General features: G+C 51.6%; 5 protein-coding genes across 5 annotated transcripts; 3 read left to right on the top strand and 2 right to left on the bottom strand.

Moving 5' to 3' along the window:
• Position 1: 1 nt before the first annotated feature.
• Positions 2–1,967, top strand: LOC112344487 (vicilin-like seed storage protein At2g18540). The gene is made up of 7 exons (XM_024669373.1): positions 2–102; positions 173–638; positions 702–884; positions 962–1,152; positions 1,209–1,335; positions 1,397–1,495; positions 1,568–1,967. The coding sequence occupies exons 1-7, from the start codon at positions 92–94 to the stop codon at positions 1,739–1,741; spliced, it is 1,251 nt and encodes a 416-aa protein (XP_024525141.1). The 5' UTR covers positions 2–91; the 3' UTR covers positions 1,742–1,967.
• On the bottom strand, positions 1,865–4,045 carry LOC9654860 (E3 ubiquitin-protein ligase BRE1B). Its single transcript, XM_002964180.2, has 8 exons — positions 4,017–4,045; positions 3,448–3,928; positions 3,195–3,391; positions 2,952–3,134; positions 2,736–2,905; positions 2,535–2,673; positions 2,390–2,485; positions 1,865–2,334 (listed from the first exon to the last, which is right to left on the bottom strand). The coding sequence occupies exons 2-8, from the start codon at positions 3,926–3,928 to the stop codon at positions 2,146–2,148; spliced, it is 1,455 nt and encodes a 484-aa protein (XP_002964226.1). The 5' UTR covers positions 4,017–4,045; the 3' UTR covers positions 1,865–2,145.
• Positions 4,046–4,084: 39 nt separating this feature from the next.
• Positions 4,085–5,891, top strand: LOC9654859 (histone-lysine N-methyltransferase setd3). Its single transcript, XM_002964574.2, has 5 exons — positions 4,085–4,433; positions 4,514–4,680; positions 4,741–5,028; positions 5,094–5,366; positions 5,427–5,891. Exons 1-5 carry the CDS (start codon positions 4,118–4,120, stop codon positions 5,799–5,801), a joined length of 1,419 nt encoding a protein of 472 aa, XP_002964620.2. The 5' UTR covers positions 4,085–4,117; the 3' UTR covers positions 5,802–5,891.
• Positions 5,892–6,210: 319 nt separating this feature from the next.
• On the top strand, positions 6,211–8,379 carry LOC112344393 (probable LRR receptor-like serine/threonine-protein kinase At4g36180). Its single transcript, XM_024669041.1, has 2 exons — positions 6,211–6,736; positions 6,822–8,379. Exons 1-2 carry the CDS (start codon positions 6,211–6,213, stop codon positions 8,348–8,350), a joined length of 2,055 nt encoding a protein of 684 aa, XP_024524809.1. The 3' UTR covers positions 8,351–8,379.
• A 7-nt stretch (positions 8,380–8,386) lies between these two features.
• Positions 8,387–10,912, bottom strand: LOC112344392 (pentatricopeptide repeat-containing protein At2g13600-like). The gene has a single exon (XM_024669040.1). It carries the CDS (start codon positions 10,910–10,912, stop codon positions 8,387–8,389), a length of 2,526 nt encoding a protein of 841 aa, XP_024524808.1.
• Between the last annotated feature and the right edge of the window lie 1,753 nt (positions 10,913–12,665).

Raw genomic sequence — 12,665 nt, 5'->3', positions numbered from 1 at the left:
TTTAGAGGGAGCGAGGGAGAGTTCCTAGAATCTAAGACGATCGAGCAGCATCGGGGCATTCTTGCAATACGCGCGCGATCGTTCTGGAAGAATGCAGGCAAGGTATGATTCTGGATTCTTGTCTTGTTTGAGATCGATCGATCGATCGATCTCGCTGCTTCCTCTCGAACAGCTACGGCGCGGACAAGCTCATCGTGTGGCCGCCGTGCGTGCTGCTGGAAAATACGGGGCTGGGGCATGATCCGGAGACTGGGAAGAGCATCGGCCTCAATGCCGCGGAGGTAAGAAGTGCTGTGAGCGCAGTGGCGCCCAAGATCGCGATCCGCAGGGTTGTTCCCGTGTACAAGGAGGAAGGGCACAAGGGCCGCTACCTCGTCGTCTTCCCGGATTGCGACGCTGGGTACATTGACGCGGTGGCTCTCCATGATGCGTTCAAGGATCGCAAGAGGGGGCGTGACGAGTGGGGGCGTGACGAGCGGCAGGAGGTCCGCTATGGCGAGAAGAAGAAGGAGCTCTATGGATACTTGGTGGAGCCGCACGAGATGAAGAAGCTAGACAGGAAGAAAAGACTGGTGAGGAACTGGAAGGAGGAGAGTTTCCAAGAGAAAGTGATGAAGTCGCAGCGAGAGAAGATGAAGGTGAGGAAGGCCGCTTCTTTTCTTCTCTTCAAGTATGAGCTTGATGAAAGGATTTCTTTACAGGCTAGCGAGGAGAACCAGAAGATTGAAGCCGAGCTGCTAGCATCGGTGAACGAGCAAAAGAGAAAATTGGCGGCCGATGAGGCTGCCATGGACAAGCGCAAGGCAGAGATTATGGCCGTGGACGAGGAGTATGCTGCCGAGGAGCGCCGGCAGGAGGAGAATAGGAAAAGGCACGAAGAACAAGTAGGCAGTGCTTTGTCCATTTCATTTCTTTCGTTTCTTCTCGTATTCTGATGCGGTCGTATGTATCTCTGTGACAGAAAAAGCGGATGATAGACCAGTTTGAAGCGGAGAAGGCCGAGCGATTGAGGCAATTCACCGAGAAAGAGATGAATATGCGCGCCGAAATCAACAAGAACCTCAAAGACGAAGAAGATGAGATGGCTCGCATTCGTCGAGAGAACTCGTCTCTGGAGAGTAATATTAGAGTGCAGCAAGCTTTGGCTATGGCGTAAGAAGCATTCTCTGGTCTATCTCGCTCACTGTGAATGTTTCGTATCCTTGCAGAGACATGCGCGCTAGAACTCAAGTGGCTATTGCTACCGAAGCGCAGAAGGGCCTTGACGAAATCAAGACAAGGCATGAGTTCAAGTTGCGGGAGATGAAAGAGCGGCATTTGGAGGAGAGGAAGAAGGTAAGCAAGTTTGTATTTCTCCTTTTTTCCTAAAGCAGGTTTTTCTTTGTGCGTTGCAAAGCTCCTGGAGGAGCGCGCTGCAAAGAAGGAGGCAGCGTGGAACAGCTACAACGTCGGCCAGGAAGCTCTGGACAAGGAGATGGAGACCGTCCTTGGGCTTGTAAGTCTCTTCATCTTGTGATCAAAGCATAACTTTGTTCTAATGCTTCTTTATCCAAACTTTTTTTTCCAGGAGTGCCAGGTTTGTTTCGAAGAGTTTGGCCCCGAAAGGCCGAAGGTGTTTTACATCACCTGCAAGCATGCCAAGTCATGCCAGCCGTGTGCGGACGAGCTGTGGAAGAAGAACCACGAGTGTCCCCACTGCCGGACCGTCCAGAACAAGAAGCCTATCAAGCTCTTCGACTGATATTTATCTACCATACGTACATTATACTCCGGTAAGTTGGAGCTTTTCTGAATCAAGGCTTTTTTCAGGATCAACAAGAACTTGGAACTATGCATAGTGGCTTTAACTTTTTGGTGCAAAGCATTTGGGGGATCTTCCATGGTTTTATAAGCTAGAGAATAGTAGTGTTGGAGTGTACAAAATTTGTCGGGGGACCGACCGGACTATATCATATATCTCTGCTAAACTTCTCTAAGTTCCGAAAGTTGTCTCGCTAGAATTTTCCTGTTCTTGTTTAACTTCTGTAAGTTTCGATAGTTGTCTCGCTAGACTTTTCCTGCTTAAATGAAAGAGAGGCTGAGCTCAATAGTGAAGAAGACGCTCTGGAAAAGAGGCTAATACCCGACCTTGATGTTGTACGTTGCTCACTCGTAGGTGACCTCGGGCTTGAGCTCGATCACCATACGACAGACGGGACACTTTGCGGGGCACTTTGGCTTGCGGAGGTTCCAGATTCCCGAGCAGCATTCGATGCACATCGTGTAGTGGCCGCATGGGACGAGAACTGCCCTCCTTAGCTCCGATGAAAACTGCCTCGTGCAAACAATGCATTCCTGCGAAGGAACCACACGGGAAATGAGAAATTTTAAGTGTTGGCAAGCGACTCACTTTTGGAGAGTTCTGTTGCTCTTGCTTGGCCCGCTTTTGTTTATCCAGCAGCTCGTCCAGTGCCATTTTCGTCTCTTTCTCCACCGCCTCTTGGAGCTGACAAAGAAAAGCAATCAAATCTCGGCAAGCTACGAAGTCAATTCACCTGCTTGAGCTCATTTTCGTGTTGTGTGATAAGCATTAACTCCTCACCCCGAAAGTCCGATTCAATTTTCTCCAAACACTTGCGCTGCTCTTCCTCATCCCTTTGTTGCTTGCCTTTCAGCTGCTCCATTTTCTCCGAGCTGCAGCGGATGTTGATCGCGAATCGAGAAAAAGAGAGGGAGAGAAAAAAAAAAGAACTCACGTTTGTTTGGCTTGCTTCCGCAGCAATCGCTCCAGATGTTGTTTCTGCTTGAGAGCTTCGTTTCTTTGCCTAACCATCTTGGCTCTCCTCAAAACCATTTGATGTGCGGTTTGCTTTTCCTTGTGGTTCAGCTGCTCCTCAAAGAGCTGCATTTTTCGCTGGATCTCGAGCTACAAGACAACAAAGTAAGAAAACCAAAGAGAGAGTCTTTGTCACCTTAAGAGCCTCAGAATTATCACCGGGCTGGTGTCTCTGTCGTAGCTCCGTCAGCTTGTCCTCACGGAGCTTCAGCAAGCTCGCTAGATTCGAATTCAGCGAAGTTGTCTTCCCCTGGGCGACCTCGAGCTTCCAGCTTTGAAGCTTTTGAGCCTTCACGTTGTCAGCAAGTTTTTCGTCATCCTGACACAGAGAACAAAAGGAGCTATAAAAGCAGAAACAAGAAGAAAGTGAAGCTCGCACCATGTTGAGATCCTTCATGTAGCTAGCAGCTTCATCCAAACTCATAGCGCACCAGTCTACCAGTTTTCTCTCCGGATCAATCCGCGCCATGTCTTCCGGCTGGAGCACCTTACACGGCTCCATCAAGCAGCGCAGCAGCGTCAAAGCGAGAGGGATCTTCTTGCAGACAACAAGAAATCCTTCGCAGACCCTCTCAACTAAAGCAAGAAGACCAGTTAGGAATGAAAAGAGAAAAGAAAACACTGGCACTTACTTTGATCGATCACACTCTCCTCGATCAAGCTCCGAGCCTGCTCCACGCTCGAGCAATCCACAAGCACCACCGGCGGCCAGACCACTTTCTTGTGATCCTCGAGCAAGACCCTGGAGCTCACCCGGGCCTCGGCGAGCTCCACTTTCTTCCCGCGATCTTGCGGCTTGGGATCGATCACCTCCACAAGGGCCTTGTGATAGCCGCGATGCTGAGCCACGTACTTCTTCTTGAAGGTCCTGGCGTGAGCCATAAGACCCACCCAACCAGTGACCCTGGCGCGGCACACGCAGCAAATCTTGATCTCCATGTCCTTGAGGCTGGGCTTGGCATCTCCTACTTGATCCTTGGCCTCTGGAAGGAGCTTCTCATACGCGGCCCTTCCAGCCATCTCCTCGTCATCACTGTCCAGATCGTCGTCCTCCTCGGAAGCGCCTTCGTCTCCGGAGAGATCGTCCCACTTCCGCTTGCTATCGTCCTCCATCTGATGGCAAAGAATGCGAGCAAGCGATGGATAGGATGCGATCGATCGAGGCGAGGATCGGCGCCAGGGCGCGGAAGAACATACATACCTTTGGGCGCGCTTCCTCTTCCAGCTCAAAATCCAAGACTTTAGGTTTTTAGGGGGGTTTTGAAAATGAGAGGTGTGGTGGTTCTTTGCTGCTCCCAGGCGATGGCGCCAGGCGCTAGGGCGAGAATGCCGGTCCACGGCGCGAGGCGCTGGAGCTCCGCGGCCTCGGCCTTCGCTGCCAGTGTGGATCTCCGGGGCTGGGTGAAGAATCAGGGGGGATTTGTGTGGAGCGGCCTCCATGTCGTTCACAGTGGATCTTCTCACGGTATGGGGCTTGTGGCGACTCAGGATTTGCCTCAGGGTTCCACGATAATCACTCTGCCGCGAAGAGTTCCAATGCCGATGCCTGATCCCGAGAATGCTGCGGTTTTAGCGCCATCGGAGGGAGTGATTTGCGAGATTGCTAATCGAGTTCCAGGTAGGCCTAGTCGACCTTAAAGTTCTTTTTTTCCTTTCCTGTTTCGCTGGTACTGACCTCGTCTTGCCAGGAACTGATAGAGGAGCTTTGGGCAATGAGGCTGGGCCTCAAGCTTTTGTATGAAAGAGCTCAGAAAGGATCTTACTGGTGGCCATATATCAGCATGCTTCCACACTCTTTCACTCTTCCGATTTTTTTCTCTGGAGTAGACATTGAGAGCATCGACTACGCACCTGTTACACATCAAGTGAGTCAACTTTGCTATCTGGATTTAAATCTCAATCGCATTTTTGCCTTTCTCTTTCAGGTGAAAAAGAGGTGCCGATTTCTCTTGCAGTTCTCCGCCGAGTTGGCCAAGCTAGAATCACTGCCGGAAGAAGTTCATCCTTTTGCTGGTCAGTCTGTTGATTCGGGAGCGCTCGGCTGGGCAATGGCTGCTGTCTCGAGCCGGGCTTTCCGGATTCACGGTGTCACCAACAAGCTTTGCTCGGCAATGATGCTTCCTCTGATTGATATGTGCAATCATAGCTTCCAGCCGAATGCTCACATCGAGGAGGACTTGTCGAGAGATGCTCAGGATGTCAGCTTCTTGAAGGTTCGTCGTTCCTTGTTCTCTACCTTCCAAACACATCAATCATTTAACTCGTGTTTTTCTTTCAGGTGGTGACTAAACGTAACTTGGAGAAGGGATCAGCGATCACTCTAAACTATGGCCCGCTCAGCAATGATCTGCTTTTGCTAGACTACGGTTTTGTCATCCCTGACAATCCACACGATCGCATCGAGCTGAGGTACGATGGGAGCTTGATGGAGAACGCCAGGATGATAGCGGGCTTGAGTCGTACGGGCTCGCCACCATTTTCATCTCCGGCTTCTTGGCAAGTGGACCGGCTCAAACAACTTGGTCTCGCTGATAGTGGAGAATCACAAAAGGTTCACAGCTACTCTCTGCGAGAAAAAGAAGTAGCTAGAACTCATTGTTTTGATGTGTAGGTGACGCTTGGAGGTCCGGAGGAGGTTGATGGCCGGTTGCTGGCAGCGCTGAGAATCCTCCATGCCGAGAGCCAGGAGCCACTCGAGCGCAGAGAGCTCGTCTCGTTACAAGCTTGGGGGGTGGAGAGCATGGTGAGCAGTGACAACGAGGAGCGAGTGCTGCGAACGCTCTGTGGCCTGGCAGCAATCGTTTTCAACCAGTTCAAGACGACCATCGAGGAGGACGAGGCGAAGCTCTCGGACAAATCCCTGGCGGAGACGAGCAGGATCGCGGTACAGTTCAGGCTGACGAAGAAGAGACTGGTGGTGCGCGTCCTGGAATCGCTTAAGAAGAGATTGATGGATCTCAGAGCCGTCCGAGCAGAGTTCCAATAGGTAATTTATTTTTGTTCTGCTCAAATGCTTTCGAAAGGCTTCTAAAAGGTCGTCTCCACGAATCTGAAATGCAAAACTCACATAAAATAACCTTGTAACAAAACACGCCAAGTCCTTTGGACAACAACTGTCAGATAACTTCGGTCGGACTCCTTGATCTCGCACGAGCGTTTCAACGTTTTCTAGGTTCTCGTTGACTTGGTTTTCCTTGAACATCAGTCGGTCCAGTCCAACTGGTGAAGTCACGGTCCGAATCAAAAGAAGTTCCAAGGCCACATTCTATATTCCTGAGCGTTCATCTTTGATGATAGCTTGTGGAGTTTCCTGGTCTTTCATCGACGACTGCACTCTGGATGAATAGATTACTAGACATGAAAGAATAAGTTGGTTTGAATAAGAAGTATCGGCCATGTATCTCTCCAATTTGCTGCTGGGTTTGTTTCTACTCGTCTTTCTCCCAACATCTCGGTCGCAGTGCCCCACGAATCCATCCGGGATCGCCAACGACACACAGACTCTGCTCTCTCTCGGTGACAGGCTTGGCATCAAAGTGTGGAACGAGACCGCCAATCCAAGAGCATGGCGCGGTGTGGAGTGGAGCTCGGACAACCGAGTGGAGGGCCTCGCTATGTCCAGGTTAAATCTCTCGGGAGTTCTTCCTTCCAAGCTTCCATCGCTGGCTCGCTTGGACCTCTCACAAAATAACATCTCCTCGCTGGAGGTGGCTGGTTGCAAGAACACACAGCTCAAGCTCCTCAACTTGAGCTCCAATTCTCTGCGAGAGGTCCCAGCAAACCTCTCCAGCCTCGAGAGCTTGGAAAGCTTGGACCTCAGTGGGAACTTCTTGGGAGTGGCTGGAGTTCCAAAGTTTAGCTTCACGCTGCAATCGCTCAACCTGTCCATCAACAACTTGACTGGGAGCGTTTCCATGGGAGGTAATCTGGGACTGGAGGCACTGGAGCTCTCGCACAACGAACTCAGCGGCTCCATTCCAGAGATTTTCGGGGAGATGACGAACTTGACGCGCCTGGACATATCGTATAACAGGTTTAGTGGAGATCTACCTGATATCTGGAGCAAGAACTTGGAGCTCAGGTACTTGGATATCTCCAACAATTCGCTCCAGGGTGCCGAGCTTGCGAAGGCTACACAAGCTCTCGGTTTTAAGCGCTGGAATCAACTTTTTCTCCGGGCCACTGGAGCTGGAAGATGGCGACTTTGCGAGCATCGAGACTTTGCACCTCTCGCAAAACTTGTTTAACGGGACAGTGCCAGCGAGGGTGGGAAGCTTGACGAACTTGAGGCTGCTGGTTCTCTTGAGGAATCATTTCAGTGGCTCTATACCTCCGGAGCTTGGAAACTGCTCGAACATCAGAGAGATATGGCTCAACGGCAATGACTTGACTGGAACCATCCCAGGCGAGCTCTCGAAGCTCTCGCATCTCCAGCAGCTAGTTCTCAATGGCAACGACATCGGTGGGGAGCTCCCTTCCGGACTCTCCAACTGCACGGAGCTGGTTGTTCTCTGGCTGGAGCAGAACAAGTTTTCTGGAAATCTCCCGGACAGCTTCGGGAACTTGAGCCGCCTGCTCATTCTCTCGCTCTCCGGCAATGAGCTCGTCGGTCCCATCCCGGCCTCCTACGGCAAGATGAGCTCGCTGATCGGCCTCGACGTTGGATCGAACAACCTCTCTGGAAAAGTCCCGGCCATGCTGCAAAACGTCTCGACTTTGCAGTTCCTCTTCCTCTCGAACAACAGCTTCAGCGGCTCCATCCCGGACTGGCTTCCCCGGCTCAGGAACTTACGAGCCATGGACTTCTCGCTTAACAGGTTCTCGGGCGAGATATCCGCAAGCATCGGCCGACTGTTTGCCAACGTCCAGCTCTACAACATGAGCACCACCTACCCGCTGGTTCACGCGCAAAGCCTCGTCTATGCTGGCTTCGCCTTCCCAACAACCATAGACTTCTCCTCCAACCAGCTGAGTGGAAGCATTCCGGCGGCCATCGGCGACCTCTACAATCTCCAGGTGCTGGACCTGAGCCACAACCAGTTAACCGGCCCCATTCCCGAGTCCCTGGGAAACGCAAGGAATCTCTCCAGGTTGGCGCTCGCGAGCAATCGTCTGAATGGCTCCATACCATCGTCCGTGGCGGACCTCTCGTTTCTCACCATCTTCGACGTCTCCAACAACAGCCTGGTGGGACGGATACCTGACAGCCCGCAACTCTCGTCCATGGACGCGGCTCTCTTCGCTGGGAACCAGCTCTGTGGGTTGCCACTGATCAACACCTGTTCGAGCACTGCTACGCCGCCGCATAGGCCTAGAAGAGACGGAGAAGGTGGTAGCGAACAGGACCAAGGAGGCGTGACAACACTTGTCAGCGTCGCCATCTTCGTGGCAGCCTTCTTCTACGCGTTCTTCTGGACTTTCCTGTGTACTTTGCGGCAACCCACAAAGCTGGTTCCCAGCTCTGTGGATGCTGGCAATCGAATCTCTAGGTCGTCCACCATGTTGCTGCCGTCCTTTCTAGCTTCCAGTTCGTAATACAACAGCATCGAGCGTGTGACCGCTTGATGAAGATCAATCTGCTCGTAGATGAATCCTTAAACTCTTCCTATCCGCTTTCAAGGCCGCCTCCTGTATAGTCTTGAGCTTATCATGATCCTCCCACAGCCCCGCGCTCCGGTAGATGCTCGCCATCAGAACGTACGCAGCCGAGTCTTTCTCGTCGATCTTCGTCAGTGCCTCGAACGCTATCCTCCCCACTTCCACGTTCTTCCACTTACGGCAGGCCCCGAGGACGCTCCTCCAAACCACAGCGTCCGCTCTCAAAGGCATGCTCTCGAGGACTTTCACGGCCTCTTCCAGTCGGTTTGCACGCCCGAAGAGATCCACCAAGCTGCTGTAGTGATGAATTCCGCAAACAATGCCAGAGTCAGGGTCCATTGCCTGGAAAAACTCCCTGCCTCGTTCAACAAGGCCGCCGTGGCTGCAAGCAGTGATGACCGAGACAAACGTGATCGCATTTGCTCGCACGCCATCTTCTCGCATCTCGCGAAAGGCTTCGAACACGCGCGACGTGTCGCCCTGTTGGCCGAATCCTGTGATCATTGCATTCCAGGCGACGATATCTCGGACTGCCAGAGATCCAAACAAGTGCTCGGCCGCACTCATAACTCCGCACTTCCCGTAGAAGTTTACCATGCACGTCCCCACAACTTGGTCGTCTTCCAGCCCACGCCTGTAAAGCTCAGCCTGGATTTTCCTTCCAGCTTCACTGGACCCAACGTTCCCACAGGCCGTAAGTCCCGCTACAAGAGTCCGAGAGTTTGGAGCACAGTCCATGCTCTCCAAGAGTTCCAGCCCGAGCTCGCTCTCACCGTTGTCTACATATCCCTGGATCAAGCTCGTCCAAACGACAACGTCCCGGCTAGGCATGCGTTTGAAAACTGCTCGAGCTTTCACCATATCTCCACACTTGGCATACATGTCCACCAAGCTGCTCCCGACAAATCTGTGCTCACAGCATCCAAGCTTCGTGGCGAGAGAATGAATCTCCATCCCCTTTTCTAGGCTCTGGATTCGCAGTAGCTTTCCATCTTCTCGCGGAACAGGTTGTTCGGACGCTGAAAGATGGACGCAGGCCATGAGCGCAGCAATAAACGTTCTCTCGTCCGGATCGTTCTCCATGCCGAAGAACAGCTCCAAGGCCAGCTTGCTGTCTCCACTTCCAACAGATCCCTGGATCATTGCGTTCCACGAAACCACGTCTCGGCCAGCCATGCCATCGAAGACCTTGCGAGCTTCCTCTAGCTTCCCACACTTCGCGTACATATCGATCAATGTGTTCCCCACGAACACGTCCTCACAGCACCTGTTGTTTGAAGCTTCACCCTGGATAGCCACCCCAGTTTCCAAGCTCTTTCTCTTCACGAGTTTCCCGTCGACATCCACCGCTTCTTCTCGCATTGCCGAGCTCGCACAGGCGGCAAGCGCAGCAACATACGTTCGAGAGTTTGGACAGCACCCGGATAGCTTCATATCTTCGAAGAACACGAGAGCCAGCTCGCTTTCCCCGTTGTCCACAAAGCCTTGCATCAAGCTCGTCCAGAGCACGACATCACGACGAGGCATGCTCTCGAAAACCATCCGCGCGTCGGCCATGCTCCCACACTTCGAGTACATGTCCACGAGGCTGCTCCCCACGAAAATATCTCCACAGCAGTGGCTTGCCATAGCTCCAGCGTGAACAGCGAGCCCCTTCTCCAGGCTCCTCGTCTTCACCATCTTTCCATCTTCTTGAGTGGCCTCCTCTTTCACTGCTAGATTCGCACAGGCCTTGGCAGCAGCAACGAAAGTCCGAGAGTTTGGCGAGCAGTCCATCTTCCCAAAGAACTCGAGAGCAACCTCGCTTTCTCCATTCTCTACGTAGCCCAGTATCAAAGCGTTCCAGGAGACCACGTCTCGCCGTGGCATCTCATCGAAGACCGATCGAGCATCGAGCATGCTGCCGCACTTGGAGTACATATCGATCAGTGAGCTCGAGAGGAAAACGTCTTCGCTGCAAGACGGTCCCATCTGCTTGGCTTGAGAATGGATGCCTCTGCCGGTCTCGAGACTTGCCTCCTTGACGAGCTTCCCATCGACCAAAACAGCGTCCTCCTTCGCCGCGAGGCTGCTACAAGCCTTGGACGCGGCCATGAAGCTCCTGGAGTTTGGCTTGCAGCCCGACCGCCTGGCTTGCATCCTCTCGAAGAGATCCAGAGCCACATCGCTCTCGCCATTGGAGACGTAGCCCAGCATCAAAACGTTCCAGGACATCACGTTTGGGTGAAGAATGCTGTCGAACACGCGGCGGGAATCCTCCATGCTGCCGCATTTCGCGTACATGTCCACCAGCGCATTGACGACATGGATCCCCAGCTGCTTGCTCTCCACCGCCTGGGCGTGGATCGCCTTGCCCTTGCGCAAATCCCTTATGCTGCCACATACCTTCAGCGCCGACACCAGAGCAGCCGCCTGCTGATCGGGCGCCCGCGGCGGCGCTGCCGAAGCTGGTGCGGCGCATCGAATCGCTGCTGTCGCCAAGCCGCGAACTCTTCCCATCCATCGCAAGAACCCTAGATATTTGCTAGCAACATGGAAATTCAACCAAGGCCGTCGATTCAAGAATATCTGACAGTTGGAAATGAATCGGGGACCAACCTCTTCTCCTTCGCCACAATCCCGCCCGTAAAAACCTTGAGGTACTCGGGCAAAATCCCCCTGTACAACCCAGCGTAGCCTTGGGTGAGAACAATGTGCCCCAGGCTTGTAAGCCGGTGTCTATCTCCGATCGCCCTCGAGTTGCATCCTTCTCTTTACCAAATCGATCGGAAACACCGCTGAAAACAGGAACGATGGCAATCAAACGTAATCGATCTTAAGACTCTTACCTGTTGAGGCAGCAATTCCTGCTACTCCACCGGAGATCAAGTCACCACTCGGGCCTTAAAGTAAACATGCTCCAAGGACTTGAAACTAAGAAAAAATCCACCTTTAAGCGTTCCAGTAGTTGTAGAGAGTATCGTACATGCAGAAGTTTATCACAATCGTTTGGGCCTACGGACTGGCACGAGTCGCGTTTTGCAGGGAGAAAATAACAATAAGCTCTTGAAGAACGTACCCCCTTTGGTACGTCCTTTGGGCATCTAGCACGCACTTTCCACAATCCATCAACAAGAGAGCTTTCTTGGCCTTTACAAGGGGCTCTGGCGGACGCTTTGTAATCCTCTATATTCAAAACTCCACGCTTCCACTATTGGCCTTTACAAAGCGTAGGCCTGTAAGCTAAGGGTCTCTGGCCAAGGCCAAGAAAGCTCTCTTGTTGATGGATTGTGGAAAGTGTGTGGTAGATGCCCATGTAGTGCTTTGAGGTTGTCTGCAAATCACAGGGGTTGTGAGGTGAAGACCAAGGCGCAAAATAAGTCCCAAGAAACTCTGTCAAAGCCATACTTCAGCTAAGAGCTTCTGTTGATGATTGTGGAAAGCGCATGATAGATGCCCGTAGTGGCACCCACCATCCCGTCCACCACACCACGTCTCGCTCCACCATCTTGTTGTGCCGTTGTGGAGAAGACGTTTGGCGGCTGGATGCTGGATCTCTTGGTGGCATTTGGACATCCGGCATGATTTCAGGCACTTGGCTGCCGTTTCAATCTGCTGGAGCCACAAGCTCATGGAGCGTGATTGCTTGATCCAAGCTGACTGGTGCCATCCTGCATTGCCACATGCAATTTCAGAAGACTATGCTTAAAGTCATATCAAGGATAAGTTATTTTGTCTTCCTCCCAACTTTGTGCTTCAAAGTGATCTATTGTTGACTGGTTTTTTTTGAACATCAGTCCAACTGGTGCACTAGATAGTCATAGTCCTAAAGGAGATTTACTGTGTTTTGTAGGAAGTTCTAAGGCCACATTCTATATTTCAGATCCCAATATAAAGTCACAATTGAAATGATACTTTTGTGGAGTTTTTTAATTTATCAAATTGTTGTGAATGTGACTTTGGGTATTGAAAGATGTTTGTCGATTAATCTTTACAGACACTTTTTCCTTATTGCCATGATAGCAAGAAGTCAGTACTATTGGTTCCCTTCAGTAGTCCTTCTTATTCAAGTGTTAGTAAATTGGGTTTAGCATTTGTACTTAGCTAAATGAATATAAAGTAGGAATTTCTATATGTTTTTAGTTGAGCATTCCTAGCTTAGCTCTTAATTTTCTTTTGCTTTGTCTTGCACTGATTTGGCAAGAATTAAGTATTAAATCTAGTCCTTCATGTATTGAGTCTAGTCCCTCTATATGATAATTTACTGTGTCCT

This window comes from Selaginella moellendorffii, unplaced genomic scaffold (genome assembly GCF_000143415.4).
Source record: "Selaginella moellendorffii unplaced genomic scaffold, v1.0 SELMOscaffold_4, whole genome shotgun sequence".
Classification (NCBI taxonomy): Eukaryota; Viridiplantae; Streptophyta; class Lycopodiopsida; order Selaginellales; family Selaginellaceae; genus Selaginella; species Selaginella moellendorffii.
This window is presented reverse-complemented; position numbering and strand designations above follow the sequence as displayed.

Coding starts and splice junctions, on each gene's coding strand:
- LOC112344487 (XM_024669373.1), top strand. Junction 639..701: donor CGCAGCGAGAGAAGATGAAG/GTGAGGAAGGCC, acceptor ATTTCTTTACAG/GCTAGCGAGGAGAACCAGAA. Junction 885..961: donor GGAAAAGGCACGAAGAACAA/GTAGGCAGTGCT, acceptor TCTCTGTGACAG/AAAAAGCGGATGATAGACCA.
- LOC9654860 (XM_002964180.2), bottom strand. CDS start 3,928: ATGGAGGACGATAGCAAGCGGAAGTGGGACGATCTCTCCGGAGACGAA. Junction 3,135..3,194: donor ACATGAAGGATCTCAACATG/GTGCGAGCTTCA, acceptor TCTCTGTGTCAG/GATGACGAAAAACTTGCTGA. Junction 2,906..2,951: donor ATAATTCTGAGGCTCTTAAG/GTGACAAAGACT, acceptor GTTGTCTTGTAG/CTCGAGATCCAGCGAAAAAT.
- LOC9654859 (XM_002964574.2), top strand. CDS start 4,118: ATGGCGCCAGGCGCTAGGGCGAGAATGCCGGTCCACGGCGCGAGGCGC. Junction 4,434..4,513: donor GATTGCTAATCGAGTTCCAG/GTAGGCCTAGTC, acceptor AGGAACTGATAG/AGGAGCTTTGGGCAATGAGG. Junction 5,367..5,426: donor ATAGTGGAGAATCACAAAAG/GTTCACAGCTAC, acceptor TTTGATGTGTAG/GTGACGCTTGGAGGTCCGGA.
- LOC112344393 (XM_024669041.1), top strand. CDS start 6,211: ATGTATCTCTCCAATTTGCTGCTGGGTTTGTTTCTACTCGTCTTTCTC. Junction 6,737..6,821: donor TGGGAGCGTTTCCATGGGAG/GTAATCTGGGAC, acceptor GATGACGAACTT/GACGCGCCTGGACATATCGT.
- LOC112344392 (XM_024669040.1), bottom strand. CDS start 10,912: ATGGGAAGAGTTCGCGGCTTGGCGACAGCAGCGATTCGATGCGCCGCA.